At 41.8% G+C, this 14,555-nt stretch overlaps 1 protein-coding gene across 1 annotated transcript in view; it reads left to right on the top strand.

Moving 5' to 3' along the window:
• crtac1b (cartilage acidic protein 1b) overlaps positions 1-7,300 on the top strand; it is a 78,338-nt gene extending 71,038 nt beyond the window's left edge. Inside the window, exons 12-15 of the mRNA XM_034185427.1 lie at positions 318-463; positions 584-626; positions 724-867; positions 6,112-7,300. Coding sequence (XP_034041318.1) covers positions 318-463; positions 584-626; positions 724-867; positions 6,112-6,233 — 455 coding nt within the window. The 3' untranslated portion in view covers positions 6,234-7,300. The remainder of the gene's footprint in view (positions 1-317; positions 464-583; positions 627-723; positions 868-6,111) is intronic.
• The last annotated feature ends 7,255 nt before the right edge of the window (positions 7,301-14,555 follow it).

Raw genomic sequence — 14,555 nt, 5'->3', positions numbered from 1 at the left:
GCTTGCAACCAGTCTAGATTCAATTACAATAAATGCCAAGTGATGCTTTGTCATTTTGAAATTGATGTATCTATTGATCGACCAACCTACCTACCTGTGTACTTACCTGCGTACCATCTATCACAATTCTCAAAGAGTACTGCTTGTTGCTGTCTATTCAGTGAAATTATGTAGCCTCCAGCTTGTACGTAATATCATAGAGTGCATTATATTATTTGCCTGCTTGATACCTGAAAGATTTTTATTTTGTGGTCATATTTCTCCAAAATGTAAATTAGCTTTCATTTATGTTTATGTATTATGTTTATGCTGACTAGGTAAGGATGTCGCCACCAATGTAGAGGTCTACTGGCCTGATGGTCACTCAGTGGCCCGACCCTTGGAACCTGATGAGCTCAACTCAGTGCTGGAGATCCAGTATCCAAGAGAAGAGGAGGAAGTCACGCCTACTGTGAACATAGAGGTCAGTCTTACATAATCATGAATGGTGCAGTTCTTAAAGAGTCATCATTCTATTACTTTCTTTGAAAGTATTGAAATCTCACTTTATGTCTCGAATGTGTCTTTGCTTTGTGTTTTGCAGTGTGGTGATGGGTTTGCGCTTAACGAGTATGGCCGTTGCACCGGTAAGTTGAAAAAGTTTAGCTGTTGTCACCTGTAAGATTGTGTGTTTTTTAAAATTCAAGGAGTTGTCTTTGCCTCCCTCGCCTCCTCCTCGGTCAGACAAAGATGAGTGTACCCAGTTCCCTTCTGTGTGCCCCTCTGATCGCCCTGTCTGCACAAACACCTATGGCAGCTATAAGTGCCGCGCCAAGAGAAGATGCAACCAGGGTTTTGAACCCAATGATGATGGGTCAGCATGCGTGGGTGAGTGGTAACGGTAGTCATGGAAAATTTAAGACAGAAACATGCTTCACCTTATACAGCCACTGTCAAAATAAGTCAGAAAAAAAACTTACAGAGAGCCCATCCTCACCAAAAATGTCACATTACAGAAAGATATTAGCAAACAAGCTCATGAGTTTTGTCATGAATGTAATTTATTTTTCATTTCTAATATCACATGGTGTCAAAAGAACAATGCAACTTGAGATGTGCACACTTCCATCTGCATGTTTCCGCATCACAGTGGGGATGACACAATAACTCTCCGTCCTCATGGTTTTCAGGATTGGCACTGGCGCTTCCAACTAATACTGAACCTAATACGCCTGATTTGATGGTTGGAGGAAATCAGCATTTCCCAATTAAACCCAACAGACACGAGACAACATGCAAATTCCATAAAGAAAAGAAGTGTCGGAATTGCAGCCCAGTCTAACGGGTTTTGTTCATGCTTCCGTCACAGGGTTATCTTACTATTACTAACCTACCCCTCCCCTTAACTATGACCATAGCCACAACCACAATCTAACCTTCCCCCTCCCCCTAAACATAACATAACCCTATCCCTCCCCCTAACCTAACCTTACTCATTCCCCTAGCCCTAACCCCCCCCATATTACTTTTCATTCTGTGCTCCTGTCACGGAATGTTTTCAAATAAATTTATGCTCCCGTTACGAAAATGTGACACTTTTGTGACAATATCACAAACCAATAAATTAATGTGTATTTCCTGATGCTGAATGACGAAATGACATGAGATATGGTAGCGGAATTGAACTCACAACTTTCTTGCTGTGAGGCAAAAGTGACAAAACACTGCCCCGCCATGCTAAGTAAACATAATGACAAGCACAACACTAACCTGCTATTACACTAAGTGAAATACTAATAGTATACAATGTTAACTTAATATAAAGCCAACTAAAAAGTTGAACAGATGATTGAACATAAAGCTAACTGAAAAGTAAGTCAACTTAGGGCAAAATCAATCTAAAGCTAGACAAAAAGTTAACTGGAAAGCTTACAGAGTCGAAAGACCAGCAATAAAAGTCAGTAAATCTCGTGCAAAGTGAAAAAGCTAGCCATATATAAAGATACTTGAAATTAAAGCTAATTCTGAAAAGTTTACAAAATATAAAGTGAATTGAAAAGCTATAATCTAGAGCTAAATTTGGGGGCAGCAGCAGCATTTCCGCCACGCGGCCGAGTTCGGGGGGACTGGCAGAGCGGAGGCTGGGATGGGGGAGTGGGGACAGAAACACAAGGAGGGGGGTAGGGGTGGGGGGTGTGCGTCATGTGTGCAGATTAGTTCATATCAGTCTCTGTCCATATATGTGTAGAGTCTAGAGTGGCCTTGACAACCGCAGACTGTAGGGGAGGGCAAATGAAAAGGAGCCAGATGCTTCACCAAGGCCGTTGTAATCCTTCTGGAGGAAAACAAATGGGGCATTTTAACCTTTGGTAGCTGATAAGGCTGCCATGTTTGGGTTAGGCAGAGAGTTCCAATACAGCCTCTCTTTAAGCGTCCAGATCCAGTTGTAAATATTCACTGGTCTCCAACATCAATTCCTGTGCAAGGCAGACATTTGCTCGGAGGTGATTTCCAATTTGCGTTTAAGTTCAAGAGTTAATGCAGTCTGAGACTGTACTGCCTTGCCCACAACATTAATCATGATGGACATGTGTGGGGTTGTGGTTTTGGTAGCAGCCGTCTTGCCAATTTCCCGGTAGGTCAGGGCAGCGCTTAATCCAAGCAGCAAAAGCCCTCCTGCCATAAAAGCAAATAAGAATAAATACTCCACGTCTTCCACGGAGAGTGGTGCCAAGCACATGACGTGCCACTTCTCCCAGGCGTCGAGAACATAGCCCACAGGATAGGTTCCATCTGGGCACGCAGGGTCCCCCAGCCCTGATTTCCTTGTTGAAAAGATGGTGTCAATAGCGTTGAGAGACCAGCTGATCAATTCCATGGTTATTCCAAATATAGTTAGAAGAATTAATAGTCTTGTGAAGTTGGGACTTTTGAAAGTTGGGGCAGAGATAGAGAAATACAGAAGAGAGGAGAGAGGAGGAGATGCGACTGCCCTCACTGGAGTCCCAACCGAGATGGACATTTCCCTATCTTGGACCAAATCCTATAACTCTTCCTGGTGGATCCCGAGGAGTTCCCAAGGCAGATGGGCTACATAATCCCTCTTGTTCTGGCTTTTTACCGGGGCCTCTTCCCAGGTGGATGTGCCTGTATGCGTTTGTCTGCTGCAGTGATCCTGGGAGCAGTGTTTTCTGGAGCATTAGTTCCCGGTAGTGCCAACCTTGGCAAAGTGGTCCGGGGTGAGGAGACAGACAAAGGGCGATTCAAAAAGACCCTTTATGATGGACAAATATACAGATGGAGACACCTCGTCCAGTTTAGGGAAACTGGGGCCTCCTCCTGGAGCCAGGCCTTGTGGAGGTGGGACGCTCACAGACAAGTGCCTGGTGGCCAGGTCTACAACCGTGGAGCTTGGTCAGGTTCAGCCCAAAAATACAACATAGTATCACCTCCATGTGGACTCACCACATGCAAGGAGAGCGTAAAGGGTCAATGTCCAGTGGACAGAGCACAAGGGCAAATGTCCACACAGACACTGGCACATGAAGAAAGAAATGTGTTGTAATCTAGTGATGACAATGTTGAGAATCCCAGCTCCTTGTAGAGACCCAGATTCCAACCCTTTCTTTGAGCTGTTTCAAAAGAACATCTCATCATTTTTTCCCCTGCTCAGTTATGACTGATTCTCCTGCTCTGTCTGTTTGACCAAGCATGGAGCCGAGCTACATATATGCATGCGCACGCACAGAGCATTGCCTATTTGTGCATTGGTATATGGTCTACCACATTCAATGTCGTTCCAAACCACTCAGCCTTGACATGGGTGGGTTCTAAAGCTCTCCAGCACAGAAAGACTGCAGGGTTACAATCTGCACCCTTCTCAGCTGCAGCACCTCTTTGCTTCTCTATGGGGGAAACGCCACATTACTGCAAACATTATTTTCGTGCTCCTTGCTCCCCCTCCCTCTGCCCTCTTTCTCACCCTCCTTTTTCTCTCTGTCACTGTCATTGCTAGCACTAATGTTCACATAAGGGCGGATGGGATTTAAGATAGGCAGTGAAATTTTGGCACACTGATAAGAGGAATGACTCTCCAGTAAAACTTTGATCCCTTTATTCATACGAAATAGCGGTTCGAAAAATTCATATATGAGGGTCTAATTAAAAGTTCTGCCTCAAGTGGGATTATTTCAACAACAAGCAAGTTATTGAAGTGAAACTGGTATGAGAATAATCCTTTTCTTATTGAATACTCCTACACCAAATGGCGAAGAATCACCTTTGGCGTAACAGATGGGCACAGTAGGCGACCAAAAATTACAACATATATGGACGTGCATTTGAAATGATGTGCTCTTGTTGAATTCCTCATGGGGGAAAGTTGTACACCTAAGGACATTCATGGGCGAATGAGTGTGGTCTATGGTGACGCCTGTGCAGATGTCAGTACAGTCAAGAAGCTCTGCAAGGCGTTTGAAGGGAGAAAACCTAGCTATGATGAGTCTGCATGACCAGGCCCTGTAACAGCTGCCACATAACAGCTACAGATGCAATTTCTTGGGTGTGAGGGCATAGTCCTCACAGAATTTTTGGAACATAGAAACTGTCAGCTCTGACTGATATGTACAAACGTTGCAAAATAAAGATGTAATTCTTCATGACAATGGATACATTGCAGTGGCTCAAATCTTAGATTAGATTAGATGGAACTTTATTGATCCCTTGGGAAGACTCCACAGGGAAAACTGAGGTTCCAGCAGCATTGTATAGCAGCACACAAGTAAGCTAAGGTAAGAAGCACACAGAGTATCAAAAGTGAAAGTAAAAAAGAAAAACAGTTTGTAATATAAATACACAAAATACTAGACATACTGGTTTACTGGCTACTACTGTTCCTCTCATTCCTGACCTCTGTCTTCCTGTTACTCCTCCTCCCCCTGAATGAGGAGTTGTACAGTTTCCGCACTCGCCATAAAGTCAGAATCTTGATCGTGGCCTTTGACTTTTTCCTTTTTCCCAATTTGAAAGGACACTTGAAGGGACACTATTACAATTATAATGCAGAGATGCAAGCAACTGTGTATCTCTAGTGCCTAGAAAAGACACCCAGTTTCTTCACCAGCAGGATGCAAAAATTGGTGTTAATGTGAGTGTGTGGAAAAGGAAGGTTACTAGGTGGAAAAGTAATGGCACCCCCTGATGGACAACATTCCAAGGATTAAGCAGATATGTGAGTTATGTGAATATCTTATCAAAATATTTGCATAGGAGGCAGAATTTTTCAGCCAAAACATGTCATTTATTGGGCTGTTCCACAGAGCACCGTTCCTTCCCATTTAATCCAGAATAGCAAATCAGGGCACATTTTGAAGCTTCGTAGTAACTTCGTGATCCATCCTCAATCTTGAATAAACTTGGTATATGTAGTAGGTACGGCCATCACCGGCACCAGATTTGAAATCAGGATCTAATATTTAAACTGTTCAAAATTTTCATCCCAATTCCGGAAATTGTTGGTAGTACGTGGTAACTTCCAGGTATTCGTAGTCTTAACGGCTTCAATCATGTTTGAATTTCTTTAGTGACTATGGCTTGAAACTTGTTTGATCATGCTCCACCGGGGAAAGAATTAAAGCCGCAGTAGAGTTTGTAGTGATTCTGGCCAAGAGTGCATTCTTTTCTTTCAATTTTAAGTTGGTTGCCAGGTCTGCACTTTATAAACCAGCCTGTTAGGAGGCAAACATGATTAAGCCATTTCATCCTGTTTTTGGACTTTTTTGGGGGCGATCGTAGGAGAACTGTGGAGTAAGGGTGTCATGTTGGTGTGTTTTGACACCTTTCTACAATGTGAAATGGCTCTCAGATAAAGTTTGGAGCGCTCTCTGGTAGCTGAATTATAATTGACGTGTTACAGAATGGTACACCTTAAATTGCCTCAACCTGTTAGATTTTGAGTAAAGGCCTAGAGGCACTAACATTCCTCTGACTACATCCCCTCGCTGTGTTTCATTATCTGCATGACTAACCCTCATGAATGTGTTGTCATTTAGCCATGAAGACGCAAATTGGCTGACTTCTACATGCCATCTAATTTGATTCTCTCTCCCTCTCTCTCTCTCTCTCTCTTTGTAGCCCAGGTGGCATACTTTGGGGAGACGCGGTCTTCTGGAGAACGCAAGTGGCCGGGCCTCTCTTTCTGGCTGCTTTCCATCTCAGTGCTACCAATTCTCCACCTCCCAACAGGATTACTGTAGCTGCCATTTCCCAACTGTCCCCACCGCCTAATGAGGTTGTGCAGAAACTCTCAGAACAGACTTGTGTATTACACCTCTGTCTCTTCACCCTAGAAAATTTCCACATGGATCTCTGCTATCTCTTTACTTTTAGTTAATTAATTTCTTGCTCCGTGTTGCTACTATGTGTCACCTCATGGCTCCCGGCACCCTCTGGACTGTAAAGAAACTCATAGGGAGCATGCTCGCTGGGAGTAGCGGGGTTCACACCCGCAAAGCCCTCACGTCATCACCTGGCACTTATCGTAGTTGGGCCTGAACTGGAGCCAAGTCAATAACTGGAGCTCCAGCGAATAAACCACTTCACATACAGCAGACAGAGCTGGTGGCTCCACAGACCACATTCATTAGAGACATGCTGAGGCCCCATCTGTATCTCCACAAGGCCACTCTGTTAATCCTTACAATGTCAGCCTCATTCTTATGTGGTGGGTGTACTGGGATGCTGATGAACAGCATATGTGTGTTTATATGTGTGTGCATGTGAGTGTGTGCGCTGTGCCCAAAAGAACAGTCGGGTAGAGGACCATATGCTGGACCATCTGTTATCGATGGCATTTTGTTTCCTCTGTAATACAGAGTGTAGTAAAGAAGGTGTGTCCCTGAGCACAAGAATAAACAAATTTTAATTTTTGGAAGTAAAACAACAAAACAATCATAGAAACACCCTTAATTAACCTTTTTATTGAGAATTTGCCACAAAAAGATACTTGTGAATATTACACCAACACCACCCTTTATAGTTAATGTCTGTGCCAGGTTAAACTCAACACTCACACTGGAGATTGAAGGACATTTCTACAGAAGGTCATGCTACTGGCAAAAGTATCTGAAAGCCTCTGCAAACACAGGGAGTCTGAATGTTAAATAGTGAAGTAGCAAGTACTATATAGTCTAGGCCCCAAGTCTCATTAGTACTGGTGTTTCTCTCCAGATACCACAGTGTGAAGTGAGAGTCTTCAACTCCCCCTGGACAGGAAACCAGTCCATCGTAGGTTACCTTCCCAGCTGAGGCCTATCCACATTACGGCTGGATGGACTGAGTCAAACCCATGTCTATGTATTGGTAGCCAACTCCAATTCCACAAATGTGGATAAATGTGGAGTCCTACTATTTGCACTGAGCAGGTAGCTCAGCTGTCCCAATATGAAGACCTAGGTATGAGTGCTGCTCATGCTACCCATCTGTGTCCTTGGGCAATGCACTTAATCTGCATGGTCTCAGTCCACCAAGCTGTAAATGGGTACAGAGGCCTGCGTCGGACTGGCATTCCATCCAAGAGGAGTTGAAGACTCTCACCTGCCTCATCCTACGGAATCCAGGGACAAACACTGACACCCGTGGGACTCAGGCCCTATGTAGGATTTTCTTCTACTTATTCTGGTTGAGTCTACCCTGAAAGATAAACTCTAAATCTTTTGAGTGGATCTGAAAAAGAGGTTGGGAAGTCTTTCTTTTTTTTATTACTGTTATAACATGGGGGGGTTAGGTTTACACTTTAAGAGAAGCTGATCTGTTCTTTTAAAACTGTAATTTTGTTGGAGGAAGTCAAAGTTCCTGAAGTGGAATTAAAACAGAAGCTTATTAATACTTCATATCCCTTGATTATTGTTATGATTGTTATCCATTGTTAAAGTCTGTTAAACAGATAAAGCACATTGAATTCTGATTTATTTTTTTATGCCAAAATCATTGGCTTTTTGGAAAAAGAACAAGACCTTGACAGCATGTCAAGTGATTTTTGCTGCCATGTATTTTGCAGTCAAACATCACCCCTTCTGTTAGCACTGAGTTATCCCAGTGGACTAACACAGTAACACGACTAATGGAGTCATTGCGTATTGTTGGCCAGCAGTCCAGCACTGTCCTGTAGAGCACTCACTGTGTGTCCGTGTGAGTGTGTGATTCATGGACGTCTCCTCCCTGTTCAATACTGTCATGTTTTGGAATTTTTTTTAGCCTGAACTGTCAGACATTCCCTTTAAGGTACCGCACCAAAAAAATCCACTCTTCTGCATCAGCCTGTAAATATCAAACATTTCAGCTGAGATTTAAAGACTGAACTTGTTCCTCTCTGAGACATTTTTTAATAAAATCTAAGCAGCATCAAAGCATGAAAAACTCATGAATACTATAAGCGATGTGCTAAAACTATAAAATTCGCTCGGGTCGTTTGTGTGTTGGATCCATAATGACCATGTTGTCATGCTCCATGTAAGCCAAAGAATGTGCAGAGAGTGAAAGTTAACGGCTTCATCAAGTTCTGATGCAAGATTGTTCAGAAAAACGCATTAATATGTCAACGCGGTTCTGCTGATCTTGCTGTTGTGTCGTTAAGGACTGATAATGTGGGCACACAGTTTGCATGAACAATAAGATCACAAGTGTTCATCAAAACTGCACGCTTTTAAAGAGCATACTATTGTTTTTACGCAATACTTTGGCTCCTCTTTTTGCTCATTTTTCAGTATGTTCAGCACAATGTATTTGTCGTCAAAGACATGGTTGTGTACATTTTCCGATAAATGTGAAAAGTATTTGCTGTCGGTACTTTACCAATTCAAACATGCAGGTTATTAGACTGATTCAAATCTGAGATTTTCTCTTTTATTACATACACGAGTTCATACTGAGAACAATAAAATAAAATCAAAGAAACAACAGTATTCCTTGTGATGGATTACTTCTCTCAACCACTTGTGACATAACTGGATGTGTGTAGAAGTTTATATTTTGGCGATACGTCTGGAGAGGGAGTGACATCTGATACAGGTATCTCAAAACAACATTCAGAGAGGCGCACCTTACATCTTAGAAAAAGGATTCACGCATATTCTGATTTTGTAAATCAGTATTACCATAATATATGGCTTTGTCTGGTTTAGACATTTGTATAAGTCAGTCCAAAATTCAGCCACTTTATCCTGACACACCAGCCTAATGGTATGGTTAATCCATACTGGCTGCACAGTTTCATCTTTCAAACTTAACCAGAAGTCCTTCCTAATGGTTTTGAGGTTTCAAGGTCACCCAAGGTCAAAGATGATGTGCTCAATTGAAAGGTGATACGTGATATATGAGGTCTGTTAGAAAACTGTCCGACCTTTTTATTTTTTTTTAAAACTATATGGATTTGAATCACGTGTGATTGCATCAGCCAAGCTTGAACCTTCGTGCGCATGTGTGAGTTTTTTCACGCCTGTCGGTTGCGTCATTCGCCTGTGGGCAGGCATTGAGTGAGCACTGGTCCACCCCCCTCGTTGGATTTTCATTATCAGGGAAATGGCTGAGCGATTGGAGCAGCGCTGAATCAAATTTTTCCAAAAATCGTGAGAGACAGCCAGGTGGAAACCATTTGGAAGATTCAGACGGCTTTCGGTGAAGATACTCTGGGCATCACACAGATTAAGGAGCATTACAACTGGATTAAAGACGGCCCACAGCGGCGGAAGGCGCGCCGCGCTCCGAGCGGCCATCAACAGGCTGAAACGACCAGATCATTTCCAAAGTGAAGGCTGTGTTGATCCGGGACATCGTCTGACTAGCAGAGAAATTGTGGAAGAGGTGGACATCAGCACTTTTGCGGCACATTCCACTGTTACAGGAGATTTTGTAATGAAAGACGTGCGGAGGAATTCGCGCATCGGGACGGAGCCACAATGGTGCACAACAAAAAGCACCTCCGCTTTAAGTGGCTTTTCAGTCGAGTGAGTATCTGAGAAATTGTGTAACAGCTGGGCATGTCACAACTTGTCCTGTGAGACTTCCAACACGGACATGCTTTTACCTCATAACTCCATAACATTCAGGCACAGATTATCCAAACTACACCTTTTTTTGGAATCTTTAATAATGTGGTGTAGTTTTCTATATGATTGCAGCATCTTTTAATTTAGACCAGTGGTGGGCAACTTGTTCCAGAAGTTGCCCACCCCTGATTTAGACCCCTGTGTAATTCTTCAATTGACCCCTACCTGGCTGCCTATTGAAAATTAAAGTGGCCAATCAGATTTTTTTTAAAGAGTTAATGTCTATGGCTTATTTGTGCCAAATTTGATGTTTGTATCACCATTTGCAGGATTCCACTCTAAATATTCTCTTATCTGCTGCACTATATATGAGATGTAAGATGCTGCTCCTCAGTGTTTCTCAATTGCCCTCAAAAGTATTGGAACACTTGGTATTTCACACATTTTAATTTGTTTATTCCATTTCAAATACATTTTTTTTCCAGAGGAGGAGGAGCTTTTCCAAGTATGTGAGAGGCAAATAAAGAAAAATGCTTAAAAAGGCGGGGGGGGGGGGGGGGGGGGGCAGAAGCTGAAAGGTTTTTGCCATGCTAATGCTCCCCTGAAGCATTTACTCAAAATAAAGTCTGAAGAACATAAATGACATGCTGAGATGCTGACGAGCTTCACTCATTCATGTCCGCAACGTATGCATATTAATCATGAACATATCTGCAACCAGTTCCTCAAAATAGACATTCTAAATCTAAATATGTACATGGCAATGCCTGTTACCTTGTTCCTGACCTCCTCTCTCAGTTTTTCCAACTTCACTCATCATTTTTTCCATCTTTCTCAGGCTGCTGAAGGTTTAGGACACTTTCATATTGTAAGGGTGTGTGCATGAAGGGGAGTATACTGTACATACAAGTACTGTAATACCTCTCTGAAGTGTGGCATCAGAACTCTGTCCTAAAACCAGTGCAAGGTTTACACACAGCATGGAAACTATGGTGCACCCATAAAGTATTCACAGCGCTTCACTTTTTACACATTTTCTTATTTCACAGCCTTATTGTAAAAATTAAGAAAATAAGTCCCCCCCAAAACTTCTACTCATAACACCCCATAATGACAACACAAATTTTTTTTTTTTAAATTGTTGCAAATTTATACAAAAAATAATAAACCTAAGAAGTCACATGTGCATAAGTATTCACACCCTTTGCTCAATACGTTTGTTGATGCACCTTAGGCAGCAATTACAGCCTCAGGTTTTCTCGAATATGATGCCACAAGCTTTGCGCACCTATTGTTGGGCAGTTTTGTCCATTCCTTTTTGCAGCACCTCTCAAGCTCCAACAGGTTGATTGGGGCGTGTCGGTGCACAGCCATTTTCAGATCTCTCCAGAGATGTTCAATCGGATTCAGGTCTGGACTCTGGCTGGACCACTCAAGGACATTCACAGATTTGTCCTGAAGCCACTCCTTTGATATCTTGGCTGTGTGGTTAGGGTCATCGTCCTGCTGAAAGATGACCCGTCAACTCAGTCTGAGGTCAAGAGCGCTCTGGAGCATGTTTTCATCCAGGATGTCTCTGTACATTGATGCATTCATCTTTTACTCAATCCTGACTAGTCTCCCAGTTCCTGCTGCTGAAAAACATCCCCACAGCATGATGCTGCCACCACCATGCTTCACTGTAGGGATGGTGCCTGGTTTCCTTCATACATGTTCCCTTGCATTCATGCCAAAGAGTTCAATCTTTGTCTCATCAGACCAGAGAATTTTGTATCTAATGGTCTGAGAGTCCTTCAGGTGCCTTTTGGCAAACTCCAGGTGGGCTGCCATGCCATGTGCCTTTTACTAAGGAGTGGCTTCTGTCTCGCCACTCTACCATACAGGCCTAATTGGTGGATTGCTGTAGAGATGGTTGTCCTTCTGGGAGGATCTCCTCTCCACAGAAGAATGCTGGGGCACAGACAGAGTGACCATCGGGTTCTTGGTCACCTCCCTGACTAAGGTCCTTCTCCTGTGATCGCTCAGTTTAGACAGAAGGCAAGCTCTAGGAAGAGTCCAGGTAGATCCAAACTTCTTCCATTTACAGATGATGGATGTTACTGTGCTCACTGGGACTTTCAAAGCAACAGAAATGTTTCTGTACCCTTCCCCAGATTTGTGCCTTGAGATGATTCTGTCTTGGAGGTCTACAGACAAATCCTTTGACTTCATGCTTGGTTTGTGCTCTGACATGCACTGTGGGACCTTATATGTAGACAGGTGTGTGCCTTGCCAATTCATGTCCAGTCAACTGGATGTACCCCAGGTGGACTCCAATTAAGCTGTAGAAACATCTCAAGGGTGATCAGTGGAAAAAGGATGCACCTGAGCTCAATTTTGAGATTCATGGCAAAGGCTGTGAATACTTATGTACAATAGATTTTCTTAGTTGTTTATATATATATATATATATATATATATATATATATATATATATATATATATATATATATATATATATATATATATATAAATTTGCAATATATAATAATCTCATAAAAACTTTTTCAGAATTGTCATTATGGGGTGTTGTGTGTGGAATTTTAAAGATAAAAAAATGAATTTTATTCATTTTGGAATAAGGCTGTAACAACAAAATGTGGAAAAAGTGACATGCTGTGAATACAACCCCTGGCAAAAATGATGGACTCACCAGCCTCTGAGGATGTTCATTCAGTTGTTTAATTTTGTAGAAAAAAAAAGCAGATCACAGACATGACACAAAACTAAAGTCATTTCAAATGGCAACTTTCTGGCTTTAAGAAACACTATAAGAAATCAAGAAAAAAAGATTGTGGCAGTCAGTAACGGTTACTTTTTAGACCAAGCAGAGGAAAAAAATATGGAATCACTCAATTCTGAGGAAAAAATTATGGAATCACCCTGTAAATTTTCATCCCCAAAACTAACACCTGCATCATATCAGATCTGCTCGTTAGTCTGCATCTAAAAAGGAGTGAACACACCTTGGAGAGCTGTTGCACCAAGTGGACTGACATGAATCATGGCTCCAACACGAGAGATGTCAATTGAAACAAAGGAGAGGATTATCAAACTCTTAAAAGAGAGTAAATCATCATGCAATGTTGCAAAAGATGTTGGTTATTCACAGTCAGCTGTGTCTAAACTCTGGACAAAATACAAACAACATGGGAAGGTTGTTAAAGGCAAACATACTGGTAGACCAAGGAAGACATCAAAGCGTCAAGACAGAAAACTTAAAACAATATGTCTCAAAAATCGAAAAATGCACAACAAAACAAATGAGGAACGAATGGGAGGAAACTGGAGTCAATGTCTGTGACCGAACTGTAAGAAACCGCCTAAAGGAAATGGGATTTATATACAGAAAAGCTAAACGAAAGCCATCATTAACACCTAAACAGAAAAAAAACAAGGTTACAATGGGCTAAAGAAAAGCAATCGTGGACTGTGGATGACTGGATGAAAGTCATATTCAGTGATGAATCTCGAATCTGCATTGGGCAAGGTGATGATGCTGGAACTTTTGTTTGGTGCCGTTCCAATGAGATTTATAATGATGACTGCCTGAAGAGAACATGTAAATTTCCACAGTCATTGATGATATGGGGCTGCATGTAAGGTAAAGGCACTGGGGAGATGGCTGTCATTACATCATCAATAAATGCACAAGTTTATGTTGATATTTTGGACAACTGAAAGGATGTTTGTGGATGTTTCAAGATGATAATGCATCTTTCCATAGAGCAAAAACTGCGAAAACATTCCTTGTAAAAAGACACATAGGGTCAATGTCATGGCATAGGGTCAGTGTCAACGAGTAGATCTGATTTGATGTAGGTGTTAGTTTGGGGGATGAAAATTTACAGGGTGATTCCATAATTTTTTCCTCAGAATTGAGTGATTCCATATTTTTTTTCCTCTGCTTGGTCTAAAAAAGTAACCGTTACTGACTGCCACAAAATCAATAAAATAAAAATCAATAATGTTCAAGATGTAGCAACTGAGGCAGTGTAGCATCAGCTGAATCCAGTATTCCATTCAACAGATCCTATCATCTGGACTAACCAATCCAGTCAATGGCTGCACATGGCGTGGCACAGAGGGCCATCTACTTCCCTATATACGAGTATAAACCACTGGGACAAGATAGGGGAAGCCGTTGCACAGTGGATCAGAAATGTTGTTTTGTGGCAGCATAAACACATTATGCATAGGTTTAGGTCATTCTGCTGTGGATTTAATACAGCAACTTATTGTTAATAAGGCTGTGTTATTTATGTCTCCCCAAGTGCAATTTATAGGTGTTTAAAATCGATTTGAAAATTTTTGATTCACTGTGCCCCGGACACTAATAATAAATGATAATAAAATGAAAAAACACATAAAGATTTCTTCAAAATTATTAAATATATGCTGATGCATATACAAACTATAATCCAGCAAATCAGCGATGTAATGTGTGACTGTCTTATATAGTGATATAAGTCCTTTAGAAACTATTATAAATAC

This window comes from Thalassophryne amazonica, chromosome 13 (genome assembly GCF_902500255.1).
Source record: "Thalassophryne amazonica chromosome 13, fThaAma1.1, whole genome shotgun sequence".
In the NCBI taxonomy this organism is placed as follows: domain Eukaryota; kingdom Metazoa; phylum Chordata; class Actinopteri; order Batrachoidiformes; family Batrachoididae; genus Thalassophryne; species Thalassophryne amazonica.
Note: the sequence above shows the minus strand (reverse complement) of the source record. Positions and strands in the feature narration are given on the sequence as shown.